The 14883-nt window shown below is 35.7% G+C and overlaps 1 protein-coding gene across 1 annotated transcript in view; it reads left to right on the top strand.

Moving 5' to 3' along the window:
• The window catches only part of mbf1 (multiprotein bridging factor 1), a 68144-nt gene that overhangs the window by 19801 nt on the left and 33460 nt on the right, over nucleotides 1-14883 (top strand). The window contains exons 2-3 of the mRNA XM_090381881.1: nucleotides 134-185; nucleotides 14476-14636. Coding sequence (XP_090238007.1) covers nucleotides 134-185; nucleotides 14476-14636 — 213 coding nt within the window. The remainder of the gene's footprint in view (nucleotides 1-133; nucleotides 186-14475; nucleotides 14637-14883) is intronic.

Here is a 14883-nt window from a genome sequence, read left to right as displayed (position 1 = left end):
AACAAAGAGCCTAAACCTAAAAGTAAGCAAGGTAGATCCCAGCATGTTTTAATTGAAGTGCCTTAGATATTACTGTATTAAAGATATTGTTTATTATATAACTTACATATATATAGTTTTTACCCCCTTTTAGGCTATTAATGCTGCCCAGAGACAAGGATTGGCTATTGAGACTACCAAGAAATGTAAGTAGAACTGCTAACATAGTTGTATTTGAAAACAGACTTGAAACATAATAAAATTAACCCTTCAGAGGCCACATGGAGTAGATGTCTGTCCTGCTATTCACTTTTCTTGTGGAAAAGAATTGTAATGACTGTTAAAGGCAACAGCTAACTTCTGAGACACCCATTATTTTAGTTTATCACCAACCAGTGATGGAAGAAACAAATAAACCTTTCAACAAACGTTATTCTCATATTTTCTTTTGCAAACAGGAACATTCTGCTCATTCGAGCAAAATGCACTTTAAATGAAGTTTACAGGGGTAAAAATTTTTTAATTTCTAGGAAGTATGGGTTTTTTGAATTATGCTTGAAGTATATCAATATATTTTTTAATAGATTGCAATCATCATCAGCCATTTTCAATCCACTGCAGGATGAAGGCCTCTCCAGCAACTTTCCAGTTCCTTCTGTTTTGAGCACTGGCCATCCATTTACTACCCAAAAACTCACGAATTTCATCTATCCATCTCCGCCTTTGTCTTCCAGGTTTTCTTCTAGCTTCTCTTGGGTACCATTCTGTTATTTTCTTAGTCCATCTGTCATCATGTCTTCGAGCTATGTGTCCTGCCCAAGACCATTTTAGTTCTTTAGTTTTGATAAGAATGTCCTTTACTTGAGTTTGCTGCCTAATCCATGGGTTTCTCTTCTTATCTAACAGTCTGATTCCCAATATAATTCGTTCCATTCTTCGCTGTGTAGTTCTCAGCTTCTCTTCCATTCTTTTGGTGAGTGCCCAAGTTTCACTTCCATAAATCATGGTGGAGAGTATACATTGATTCATTATTTTACGTTTCAGACAAACTGGGATATTGCTCTTCAGTATGTGACTATATTTCCCGAATTATCCATCCAAAATTTATTCTTCTCTTGACTTCCAGCCATTTATCATTATTACAGCTAATAACTTGTCCCAGATAAGTATGACTCCACCATTCCAATTACTGCTCCTTCAGTCATTATTTCCCTTTCCGTGGCATACTTGTTCATCATTACTTTTGTTTTAGCCATATTCATCTTTAGTCCAAAATCCTTACTAACTGTGCATAACTGATTAAGATTTTCCTCTAATTCTTTGGGATCGTGGCTTATAACCACAATGTCATCTGCAAATCGTAAATGGTTTAGGTACTCTCCGTTCACATTGACTCCTTTCTGCGACCAGTCTAATCTTCTGAAAGCTTCCTCAAGGGCAGCAGTAAACAGCTTCGGAGATATTGTGTCTCCTTGTCGAACTCCTTTCTCGATTTTAAATTTGCTACTGTCTTTGTCTAGTCTAATAAATGAGGTAGCACTCTCATATATTTTCTTCAAAATCATAATATATGGGGTATCTATGCCTTGTCTTTCCAGTGCCCGAAACATTGCCTTATGCTGTATGGAGTCAAATGCCTTTTCATAATCCACAAATGCCAGGCATAATGGTGTTTTATATTCATTTGCTTTCTCCATTAGCTGTGATATTACATGAAGGTGATCCATAGTTGAGAATCCTGTCCTAAAGCCAGCTTGCTCTTTCAGTTGATTCTCATCAAGTATTCTTTCTAATCTGTTAGTAATGACCCTTGTGAACAACTTGTAGATGTGGGATAACAAGCTAATTGGTCTATAATTTCCAATTTCTGATTTATCTCGTATCTTATGCAGCAAAACTATGATTGCATTATTCCACTGCTTAGGCGTCACACCTTTTCTAATGCACTTTGTGAAGAGCCTTGCCAGTTTTTGTGTTATGTCTCTTCCTCCCAATTTTTACAACTCTACAGTAACTTCATCTTCCCCCGGAGCTTTCCGATTCTTCATTTTCTTCAATGCATGTTCTACCTCATCGGGAAGAATATCGGGTATGTCGTATGTGTTGCTACTTTGCAATCCATCTTCCACACTGCTGGTATCATTCCCTCGCTCCTTGTATAATTCTCTATAGTAGTCTTCTGCTATTTGAATTATGCCTTCTCTGTTGTTTATAAGTACACCATCGCTATTCTTCAGTTTCAGTATCATTTGTCTTTCTGTATTACTGCTCATTTCTGCTGATTTAAATCCTTTGTTTTCCCTTAATGCTTGTTCTACGTTTCTTGTGTTAAATCTTCTTATGTCCTCTCTGAGTCTCTTTCTAACGGCTTTGCATAATTCAGTATACTCAATTTTCTCCCTGTCAGCGTTTTTCTTGCTCTTCATTTGTCGTCCTCGGTTCATCATGACAAGTGTTTCTTGACTAATTTTTTCTTCTTTGGATTTCTGTTTCCCTATAGGTTTCTTGGGCTTTGTCACTTTCAGAAAGTTGTAATATTCCTCGTCGATATCTTGGTCCTGAGCAGTCTGCAGAAGCTCAAACTTGTTCTTAAGTTCCAGTACATACTGCTTTTTCTCCTCCTCTGTTATCTCAAAGACCTTTTTATTATTTACTTGAGTCGGTTTTTTCCTTTCCTTTCCTACATCTATATCAAGTTTACATCTTACCATTCTGTGATCACTTCCAACATTTACCTTATTCAGGATGGTAACATCATTCACAATATATCTTCTGTTAGTGAGGATGAAGTCGATTTCATTAGTTGTTAATCCATTTGGACTCTTCCATGTCCACTTTCTGTTCACCCTTTTCTTGAAAAAATTGTTCATTACTGACAGTCCTTGAGATTCTGCAAATTCCACAAATCCTTTCACCTCTTTTATTTCTTTCACCAATTCCAAAATTTCCTATAGTTCTTCTTTCTGCGCTGTTTTGCCTTTTTCCAACCTTAGCATTGAAGTCCCCCATAATAATAGTGTAGTGGGTTTTCTGCTCATCTAGAAGACTCGATTTCGGTGTACATTTCTTCACCCTCTTCATCATCATGGCTTGATGTTGGTGCATAAATCATTATAATCTTTAGCTTGTACCTCTTAGAAATCTTGAGTATTAGTCTTGACACCCTTGGTGATGTACTTTTGAATTCCAAAATGTTTTTAAAGTCTTTATGGACCAGAAACCCAACTCCACCTTCACTCCTTTCACTGTTTCCATTGGTGTACAGCAGATTTTTATTTATAGATTTATAGATTGCAATACTAATTGTAATTTTTTTAGTTATAAAAAATAAATATTTAAAAATGCTATATTTTTAAACCTTTTATTTTCAAAAAATAATTATTTTGAAAATTTAAAAAAGTTATAGGTGTAAAATATAAAGCTGAAGCTATTGTGCACATGTAAAACATGCATATATGTTTCTGCTTATTGTATAAATGAATTTTCTGTTTTTACTCAGAGTCAGCCACACAGTCAGAAGTTCACAAGGTGGAGAAAGAATACAAGAAACATCACCATATTTAGAGTCACACAGGATTGAACCACGGTTACATAAAGTGCATTTACTTATGCACCCTTCCACCTGATCACTTGGTTATATGTATAAATAGTTTGTATGCTACGTCCCAAGTGATTATTGCTGTCTGTTCCAGTGTTTATTCAAAAATATTTCAAAAGACAATAATTTCAGTTGTTTAAAACCATTAATGATTGTTAGATCATGTGGGAGGTTTTATAATAACTTGAATTAGAAACAAACACAAATCTGATAAGATTTGTATTATCAGTAGCAGTTGTTTCTCATGCTAGCATTACTGTGAGTTAAAGTAGAATAAGCATGATAGGGGTTACAGCATTTCTGTTATAGTTAACAGAAATGCTGTAACCCCTATTTCTGTTAGTTACAGTTATAGCATTTCTTTGTGTCTTCTGGGCACACAAAGAAATGCTATAACTTTGGGAAAATTATAATAATTCTAAATTTGGAAAGCTACAAAAATTCACAGATTTTAATCCTTAGCCAACAATTAAACTTGGACTTGTTATTTTAGAGTTAATAACTGCTGGTTCAGGTTCGTGCATGGTTGCAGAGTTGGGTTTCATTTTATTTGAAACAAAGGTATCTGTTGGTACGTGGTAACATAGTTGTTCTAGGTTCTCCCTTTGTCGGGTGTTTGTAATTGCTGTGGGACACCATAGCAGTTGATGGAGCACTTGTTCTCCAACTCATCTTTGTTTGTTGGGTGAAGGGGAGATAATGACCAAAAGACATGTTTTTATTGTAAGCAATTTAGCATATGTTACATAGCAACTAGAGAACCAATTGCTCTGTGGTATACTGTTGACTTGGATTGTTCCTTGCCCTTGTTTTTCTCTGTAGAATTTTCACACCCTCTCAGGATGCTCACTCATAGCAATGCTAATTAAGAGTGGTGGTGGTGCCTTCTTATTTTATTGCCAGCAAACCTGTGTGAGCTGTCTATTGGAAAAAAATATTTTTATATGGTACTTATCCTTCTTTCACCACTTAAAGGAAAGTAGCAGTAATGTACCTTGTAATTCCTGCTACACAGGAGAAAGAGGAATTTGACTTTTCAGATATGTAGAAGGGTGCCATGAGCTTATCCATTACAGTGAGATGGAAATGGAAGGAATAGTCTTGAACTTATAATTTAAATTCGATTGCAAAACTTTTATTATTATTTTTAGAGCAAATATATTTCGGATCCAAATAGTTGAAAGGTATATTAAAAAAAACATATACAGATTTGGTGCACAAAACTGACATTCACTTTCACTTTCCATAGAAACTGAACTTTTATTGAAACTTTATTTATTATTCTGGCTATGTGAAAATAGTAAAGAATAAACTGTATTGGAAAAATCGACAATTGTCCAGAATACAGTTCTACCTAATTGGCAGTGGTGTTTTTAAAATTTATTAAAACTGTCAAGAAAACAACTACATTAAACTAACATGCTTATAAAATTATAATAAAACTTAATTACAAATGCTAGATATATAAATACCCATTATTTTCTCTTTTTTTTTTTTTTTTTCCCGGCCTCAAATACCAGACTTTTTTACAAAGAGTGATACTCTTACTTACCTACTAGGGTGGTTCAATAAAGAATCGCCCTCACCTACTTCCACATATCGCATAGTCATGATATTTTGTGTGTAGCATCATACATATCTCTGTACTAAAGGTGTAAAATTTCAGCCATGTGTCTTAATTTGTTTTTCTCTTACGGAGCTGAATGTGTGACGAAGTAGCATCATGGACAAAGTTGAAGCCAAAGATGTAATCCGGTATCTGTTCTTGAAGGGGAAATCTAAAGAATTCCACGAGAAGATGACTGCTATATATAAGGATGAAGCCCCTATCCTATGGCATTGTGAAGCACTGGCATACAGTTTAGGTGGTTGGACATCGGTAGGATCTGAGCCCATTCCAGGTCGTCCTCATTCAGCCATTGATGACAGCACGATCAGAAAAGTGGAGTTGTTAATCATGGAAGATTAGTGTGGGCTCTGTTGAAACAGTCCTTCACGACCAACTCCATATACGGAAATTGAGTGCAAGATGGATTCCCCGATTATTGACTGGTTTCCAGAAGGCTGATCGACAACAGAAATCACAACAGTTGTTAGTCCTGTGCCAAAAAAATGCAGAAGACTTTTTCTCTCATCTAATCAACCAGGATGAAAGTTGGATACACCATTTTGACCCTAAAAGTAAAAAGCAGTCCATGGAATGGCGACATCATGGTTTCTCCCTCCCCCCCAAGAAGGCAAGGGTCCAAGCATCAGCAGGAAAGGTCTTGCTGACAGTGTTTTGGGATGAGAAAGGCATAATAATGACTGATTACCTGCCAAAAGGTAGAACAATTACAGGTGTCTATTATGAATCAGAGCTGTATTGAGCATTACAGCTTAAAGTAAAGTGCAGCCATTATCAACCCACTGCAGGATGGAAGCCTCCTCAACAATTCATGTTGAGGGAAACGGACCATAATCTGCCACGCTGGTCCAGTGCGGGTTGGCAGATCGACCGTATTCAGCAGTCAGGGGCTTGAACCCCGGTCTACTCAAAGAGCGTGTGCTACTGCACTCCCGCTCCTGACCACTCGGCTACGGAGGCCTCATACTATCTATTATGACAACTTACTCACAAAATTACTGGAGAAAATCAAAACATGTAGGCATGGAATGCTGTCCAAAGGTGTGAGAATGCTTCAAGACAATGCCCCAATTCACACTTGTGAAATTGCAACAACACAAGTGGCCACTTGTGGATATGAAATACTGCCCCATCCAATCTACTTACACGATCGGACTTCTTGTTTCCTTCCCTCAAATCATTTCTTCGGGGGACCCACTTCCCTGACGACGAGACACTCATTTCTGCAACAGAGTCATGGTTCAAAGACCAACCTCACCACTTCTACAAAAATGGTATCTGTAGCCTCGTCCATCGATGAGGCTACAGATACCTGTGCCAAGAATCAACAGGCTAGCACCTCTGCAGCTAGATCAGGGCGATTCTTTATTGAACCACCCTTGTATGCTGTTAAAACCTGAGTTTTGAAAGGGATTTCAGACCAACAATTGTGACATAAATGTTTAACTTAAAAGGAAAGTAATAAGTGTCTCCATGACTTTACTTAGAAAATGCTTTGTTTTTGTCTAACAGATATCCCTTTCTGTCTTGTGATTAATGTGTTTCAGGGCATGTTTTGTCTTTAGAGGTTTCTGCCATTCTATGCATGATTTCATAACTTTGAAAAGGATGTTGCATGCTGTTAAAAAATTTATAACTGAATGTATCACAAGTGGTAGCACATTCTCATTTCTCCTATCAGGAAAATGTTTGCTTTTGTGAGTTTCCTGTGTTTAATTACCATATTTAGTGTTTTTATTATTTTTTTTTATATGTAATTTTTTTATTTCATCTCTAAACTATTTTTGTATTCCTCTTTGGGGACATGATCACACTGGTATAAAATACAGCAAATAACATATACTAATATGTTAGGACAAATAACATCCATATTAAATACAGTGCAATAGGGTAGTGCTGTATTTAATAAGGAAGTTATTTAGCTTAAATTTCTTAAATTAAATTAATTCATAATTTCTCTCACATTTTCTGGTGATAAAAATAACATTTTTCCATTCACATTCATTAAGAAATAAAAACAGTCAAATAAATTTATTTTTTGTGTTTCTGTTTGCTTTTCATACCCCCTTTATTTATTTTTTATTTTTTTAATAGCTGGATATCCTCTTGAGCCATTGGTCAAAATCCATTGCCATGACAATGCAGTATCAGTCACCAAAAAAGCACAGCTAACATTTTGTACATAAAACAACTGTCAAAATTAATTAGTCAAGGACCAGATTGCAAATTTTTCAACAGTGACCCAAATGGATGATATGCTGCATAGAGGAACAGAAACTGAAAGCTTCTTATGTCAATGGTAAAAATTGGAGACATTACCTTGCTGTTACTGTTGAGTGCAGTGGATTACAAAAATTTGCTGTGAAACACAACCATAACACATATGGAAGGTGAACCATTTACAATGGCAGGAACTTTAACTGTAATCTCCAGCAGTATGCTACCAGAAGTTAGAGCTACCATTAGTAGAGGCATATGATGCAAAAAAGCAAGCTTATACAGCATCAACAAAAAAAAAAAAAAAAAACCCTTCCCTTTTCACCCATCCATTTGCTCCAAAAGTTTGTCCAGTTCTTCCTTAAATTTAATTAAGCTATTAACTTCCCCAACAACGTATGGAAGTTTCTTCCAGCAATTAACCACATGCTAGTTAAAGGTAAATTTCCGCACATCTGTTCTACAACTATCTTTCCTCAACTTGAATTTATGCCCCCCCTCAGGTGTGCAATCTGAGCAAGAGGAAGAATCCCATCAGCATTGGGTTTGAGCTTGCTCAAACCATTCAAGGCCTTATACACCTAAATCAGATCACCTCGCAGGTGCCTAGTCTCCAGATGTTGCAATTTGCAGGGCTTGAGTCGTTCTTGGCAAGAGCAACCCTTTGTTCCCCTCACCAATCTCATTGCCTTTCTCTGTACTTGTTCCAGTAGCTCTACATCCTTCCTAAAATGAGGCCTCCAGGCCTGTATGGAATACTTAAGATGTGGCGTGACCATTGCTGCATACAAGGCAATCATGTCTTTATCTCTGCTAGCAAAAAAGTCACTGAGGAAAGGTCATACAAATGGGGTAAGAGAACAAACTGGATGGCAGATAAAATTCAGTAATTTACACATCTATTTAATGTAATTACTCCATTAGCAAAAATAAAAAGAAACTTCATCAAATAAGCATAGTAGCCATTAAAATTTCATTAAAAAATTATTCGGTCTACCATGTTTTGATAGACAGGTTGGTGGAGTAACACTAGAGCAGCATCACTTAATTGGATTAAAAATTAAAAAATGCATTTTGTTAAACCTTCCCAATTATGGGACCCCAAATAAGGGGCCTTACTACAGACTTTCCACCGTAAGAATGAACACAGTCATACACATTCCATATAAGAACTACAGGGATAGGGAAAAGAGTTAATGCAGATATTAAATTAATATTATAGACCAAGATTGAAATGGAATTTGAATGTATGCTGTACATTATTTATTTATTTATTTATTTATTTAGTTAGTTAGTTAGTTAATTTAAATGATTACTTTTGTTTATAATCTAATAATTAGAGTACCTTAATCACATCCATTTACTCCTAAAACAGACTGGATTTGGTGGTTACATTGAGTACATTCCATGACAGTATGACTACACTACTTTATAGAAGCTGTTATGGAATATATTCTATTCATAACAGCTTTGTTGCTATTGTATTACTTATTTCGTTAATCCAGCAATGGTGCATGGCATATGCCAAATATTTAAAAAAAAAAAAAAAACCCTTAAAATGGCTATCAGATCAAAAGTCAAAAATATATTTTTGATTTTTGATCTAATAGCCATTTTGCTGGCATTTGAGAAATATGTCCATTAAAAAAAAAAAAAAAAAAAAACAGACCGGAAATTTTTTTTTTTTTTTTTTTTTTTTTTTTTTTTTACAGACACCTATGCATTGGTTCATGTAACAGTAGGCTCATGAGTTTAATAAAAAATCATATCTTACATTTCATTGTTTTATTTTGAAGTGTGTTGGATTATAATTTGGTGGATAATATAATTCTCATTATGAATTTTTGGATTTTGCTGTTACTGGGCTTGACATTCCATGCAGCTGATTTTGTAAGTGGAATTCTTATTTTAATTTTTAAAATAAGACTTTAATATTAAGAACTTTAAGTCTCCTTGCCATTTTTTAGTTGTAATGTTCAGCTAGCACAGCTTGGTATACCAGAGACAGCAATTACTAATAGCCTACTGACATCACATTAAAACATTTAAATTTCAATATGCGTCGGAAATTTTAATTCTGCAGACAGCTGTCATTATTGTCTACAATTGAAAAATAAAATAGTAAGCCTTGTAATTATATCGGTATACAAATTATTGATTTCGCTTGTAGATGTAGTGTCTTTTATTAAGCACAGGAAAGTGTCAAGATCAAATGTTGCTCTTAAATTCTTTAATTATTTTTAATATTTTTAAAATAAGCACATAGTGAAAAACATATTATTAAAGACTTATTTTAAAATGTATTTTTGCCACATGCTTAAAGGATATTCCACAGGATATCTCTGTGTGTTTATATGTTTATGAAAATATCTACTATCCTTTGTGATGATTTTTAATCCTGGTTTAAAGTTTAATTTATGAAAAATAAATAAATAAATTAGAATAAATTAAATAAAAAGAACCTGAGAGGGCATAGATTCAAATTGAGGAAAGACAGTTGTAGAATTGATGTGCGGCAGTTTGCCTTTAGCTAGTGGGTAGTTGACTGCTGGAACAGACTTCCATCTGCTGTTGTGGAAGTTGATAGCTTAAATAAATTTAAGGCTGAACTAAACAAACATTTGGAGTGACCAGATGGGTGAAATGGGATGGGTTTTTTTTTTTTTTTTTTTTTCTTTTTGGCTGATGCTGTATTCTCTTTTTCTCTCTGGCTGAAGCCTATTGCTAAAAATTAAGCTAGCTAAAGCCAATATTTCCTACTTTAATCAGTGTTTGATTTAGGACATCTGACTGCTAATGGAAGTTCCAAATCCGGTTAGAAAACTCAGTAGGGTGACACAACTCACTCCAGACACTAGTAATGGTTAAGGAATTTTTAATAAAACATTCATTACACAATTTACACTAATGGGGTTTCACAATATCAAATTCAGTGAAGTACTATTTCTATATATGCTAATCATACTAAAATTATAAAATACCACCCTTACAATCATCATAAAGTACCTTTCTTCCTAGAGTTAAGACTCATTCCATTTTTAATTACTATTTTGTACAAAGTCAAGGGTTTTTTAGGAACACCGATTGCCTCTTAAGGGGTTCTTTTTAGCAAATTATTATTATTCCTCAGGACAATAGTTTAGAGGAACATCCTTTAGAAAAATTTCTACTTACAGTCCCCTTCTTTGTTTGCCAGGACGGACCAGTCTGCTAAGCGCGGTATTTCTTACATTTCGAATCTTCTTGAGCCTCTTATGCTTTTCCCCTTCTTATCTCCAGATCTCCAACCCTTTCTCTTATTCCCAAACCTTCCAAAATGTTCCTCATAACTTTATGAAAACTTTTTTTTTTGGACCCGACGTTCACCTACATTTCAGAAGTTGATCCTGTCTTTCCCCTCTAACTTAACTTCAACCCACACCGCTAGCTAAGACCACTGCTCTAAAATTCTCCGTGGCTGCTCCTACACTTCTCCATATCCCATTCGACTTCCACAACTCTCTAAAAACACCACTCCAAATTCACCTAAAACTGTGCTATTTTCCCCTCTTCTACATTCCTTATATCTCAAATGTTCTATTTCCCCTCCCCTCCCCTTTTTCTTGTTTAATCCTCTTTAATCTGATCTGCCCTTGGCCATCTTACTTACTAAATTTTTCTTCCTAGAATAGAAGCAACAATAGAAGTACGTGTTTGGCCCTTTTTATTTCTCTTATCCATTTGACCTTTTCATAGAAAGAGAGAACTAATACAGCTCTACTTCTCAGAAATTTCATCCTCTTGCATTTCTATTGACGTAAATTCCAGATATAGATTCACATCATGCTTCCATAGTAAGTGAATGCTTACAATCCCCTCTCCTTATCAGCAGAAAATTCTACCAAGAGAATTTTCTGAGAGTCAGCTTGGACTTCTCCATCTTCCCGAGCGTTTCACCATCATTCCCTTCTAGTTTCTAATCCGGAAATCACCTCTGTTTAATTTTAAATAATCCGTCTTTTTAGCTGCTCTGCACCTTCCCCGGGTTTCTTTCTGACCGCTCTGTGTCCCTTGGAGGTTTTGCCTGGAGCTTGTTCCCCTTCAACCTTTTCTTCTTTATTATAAAATCTCTGAAATACCCCCTTCCTCTAAAGAGATAACCCTTCAATCTGTTTTCGTGTTCCACCCTGTTTTCCCCGTTTCACCCAAGTTCCTTTACCCTAAAGGTAACGTTGGATAATTTTTCCAGTATCCTATACAGACCCCTGGCTCTCTGTTTCCAGTCCCCCTTTTTCTGGTTGCCCTCTTTAATTAACACCCAATCTCCTACTGAGAATCCCTTACGTTTCCGCCCCATGTTTAACTTATCTCCCAGTTTCTGACTATTTCCCTCGCTCTGTATCCTTTCCAAATTTCTGGTTTTCTTAAACCTAGCCATGTTTTCCCCTCTTTTCCGATCTCCCTTCTTGTACTAGAAATCTCTGGGTGTCCATCTGATGGTCCTTTTCTTTTCCCCAGTTGCTTTCCCCCTTTTTCATCTTTTAATTTCTTGAGCAAATTCCCTTTCTCCAAGTCTTTCAGCCAGTCCCTCCTGACAGATTTTATTTCCCCCTCGGTACTTCTTATACATCTGGTGTCACCCACAGTTACTAGCATGGTTGCCACCTCTTTCTTTTTGGGTACTTACTCCTCTCCCTCTACATTTAGCTTTAGATCCATCCAGCCTCTGCTTGCTAGTGGTAGGGGGTCCCTTGGTCAGTATTGGGGTCCCTGTTGCCATGGCTCTTCTATTTCTTCTCTCCTTTTCCCTCTCTCCATCTATTTCTAGGGCAGACCTTGGCCCAATGGCATACGTTATTGCATGTATAGCAGCCACCCTCTCTTCTCCACTTCGTACTTTGCTGCCATCTTGTTTCTTGGGCAAAATCTGGCCCAGTGATTAGGACTATTGCATATATATATAGCAGCCTCCATCACTTCTCCCCTTTCTTGTTGCCAATGGGGCACTGTCGCCCTTCACTCTCATCCTTATATTCCCATTTCTGTGTCTGTGTCCTTCCCTGTTTCATTTCTCTAAATTTGTCTATCAACCAGTCCAGTTTTTCTCCAATTTGTCTACCTGGGTTTCTTTTTCTGCACCTTGTTCACTTTTTTGTGGTTTCTTCCTGTTCTTTTTTGTCTCCCTTACTCACATTAATAGTGTTTGTTTCCCATCTGGTTTCATTTCTACATGCTATCTCCAAATTCTCCTCTTTTTCGGCATACAGAAAGGCGTGGTTCAGGGTTTCTGGTTTCCTGTGCAAGACTTCTTTCCTAAACATAACATTTAGCCCCTGCCCCATCAATAATTTTTCAAATGCCCCTTGTTCAGTTGTCGAGGTGGGTGTTCATTTTTATCTCTTTTATTCTATTTAGAAATTCCGTCACTGATTCCCCCCTTGCCTGAGTATATCCCCCTAGTTTTCCTACAGCTGTGAGGAACGATTCTTTTTTTGCAAATAATTTTCTCATTATTCCATTGAATTCTCCCAGCGAATTTACTCTTTCATACAAAGTTTCCTGTTGATATTTATTTAACGCTGTGCCTTCCGATTTAAATTCTGCGAAAATCAGTATCTCTTCTTCATTTAAACTGTCTACATTCTTTTTTTTATCTTCTCTAATTTATTTAAAAATATTTCCAAGTTTTCGTGTTTCTTCCCCTTGAATACTCTTAAGTAATCTCTCCCTCTAAAGTTAACATTTCGTCCCTCCCTCACAGTAAAGTGCTTGAGGCCCTTCCACCATTTCACCTCCAGCGCTTGTGGACAGTTGGTCTAGGTGCGCTGGCCCTTCCTGGCTCCCATTTCCATTCCTTTTATTATCTCCTGCATTCTGTCTCTCTTTACATTTTTTTTTTTTTCCACAAATTAATTTACAGTATATTACCCAAAATATTTTTCTGGCTTGCCACCTGGTTTATAAGTCCAGCAACTATGATAAAACTAAAATTTAAAATTCCTAAAATTATTATTACCTACTCTTTAATTCACAGTTCCTTTTTCCGTTTTTCTTTACAACCATATCAATTCATAAATCATTACTCACCCTGTCAATTCATATATTAACCATATCAATACCTAAATCATTAACCATAATCAAATTATTAATCATTTTCCTTATTATTGTTGTCTCACTCTACTGTTTTCTTTCTCTTATTGGCAACTTTGTCTATTGCCTAATAATCCTGGATGGCAACTTTGCCAATTGTAGGCATTCTCTTTTTCTCTCTGGTTGAAGCCTATTGCTAAAAATTTAGCTAGCTAAAGCCAGTAATTCCTACTTTTATCAGTGTTTGATTTAGGGCCTCTGACTGCTAATGGAAGTTCCAAATCCAGTTAGAAAACTCAGTAGTGACACAACTCACTCCAGATATTAGTAATGGTTAAGGAATTTTTATAACAGAATACCATAAGAAATTGGCAACTATAACAGACAGTTGCCAAGCAAAGTTATATTCATTGGCCCATTGAGCACCTAAGATAAGTTAAGTATGATCAAACTGCAGGTGGTAAAAGCAAATAAGAAATTCCAAATTACATGATTCTCCTGTTATTTTGATTTTCTGTAGCCTTTGGATGCAGCTGTTGCTGCTAGAAATGGTTCAGAGAGCAGTGATAAATATAGTTGAGCAGTTAATTTGAGTACTTAGTTCTGTGAACATTTTTAGGCAGTATTCTCATTTTGTGAACAGAAAATGAACAAACAAGCAAAATACCAATTTATTCTTATAAGTGGTATGGCTGTATAATTTTTTTCTTTTTCATTTGCTTTCAAAAAGCCGTACTTTATATGTTAAAGTATCTACTATTTTGCATTTGGTCTAAAGAGACCAAATGCAAAATAATTATCCTTTCAAAATCTAGCATTGTTTCATGGTCACAATAATTTCAGATACATCTGTAATATATAATAATTTAGTGTCATGTGATGTTAGTGAATATGTATGCTAAAATTATCTTTAAGTTTTAAATGTGACAGGTAGAATACAAGGCTGGCTGTGTAATTTTGTAAATCTTGTATTTTTGTTACATAGTTAATGCAGCAACTAACAAGCAGCACCCAACTACTTTGAATACAGCAAAATTGGATAGAGAAACAGAACAGTTACATCATGAAACTGTAGGGCTAGATGTTGGACGGTTAATTCAACAAGGAAGACAAGGAAAGGGCATGACTCAGAAAGATCTGGCTACAGTAAGTATTGTTTTTTGGAAAGCATCTTTAAGAGAGTATCTAAATGTTTATCTCGGGTATAAGAATAAGCAGATATGATAGAGAAAATTAATTAACTTGCATAATATGCACTGGTTTCCAAAAGTAAAATTACAATCATAAAATTTGAGGTATTAAAAAATGTACTTAATGGAATTCTATCATTTTTGTGTTAAGAGTGTTATGATAAGACTCATTTGAAAAAATATGCATCTGTTTTAGCGATTCC

The sequence above is a fragment of the Mastigoproctus giganteus genome, chromosome 9 (assembly GCF_048544385.1).
Source record: "Mastigoproctus giganteus isolate SK-2022 chromosome 9, ASM4854438v1, whole genome shotgun sequence".
NCBI lineage: Eukaryota > Metazoa > Arthropoda > Arachnida > Uropygi > Thelyphonidae > Mastigoproctus > Mastigoproctus giganteus.
The sequence above is the reverse complement of the archived record's forward strand: the minus strand, read 5'-3'. Positions and strand labels throughout refer to the sequence as shown.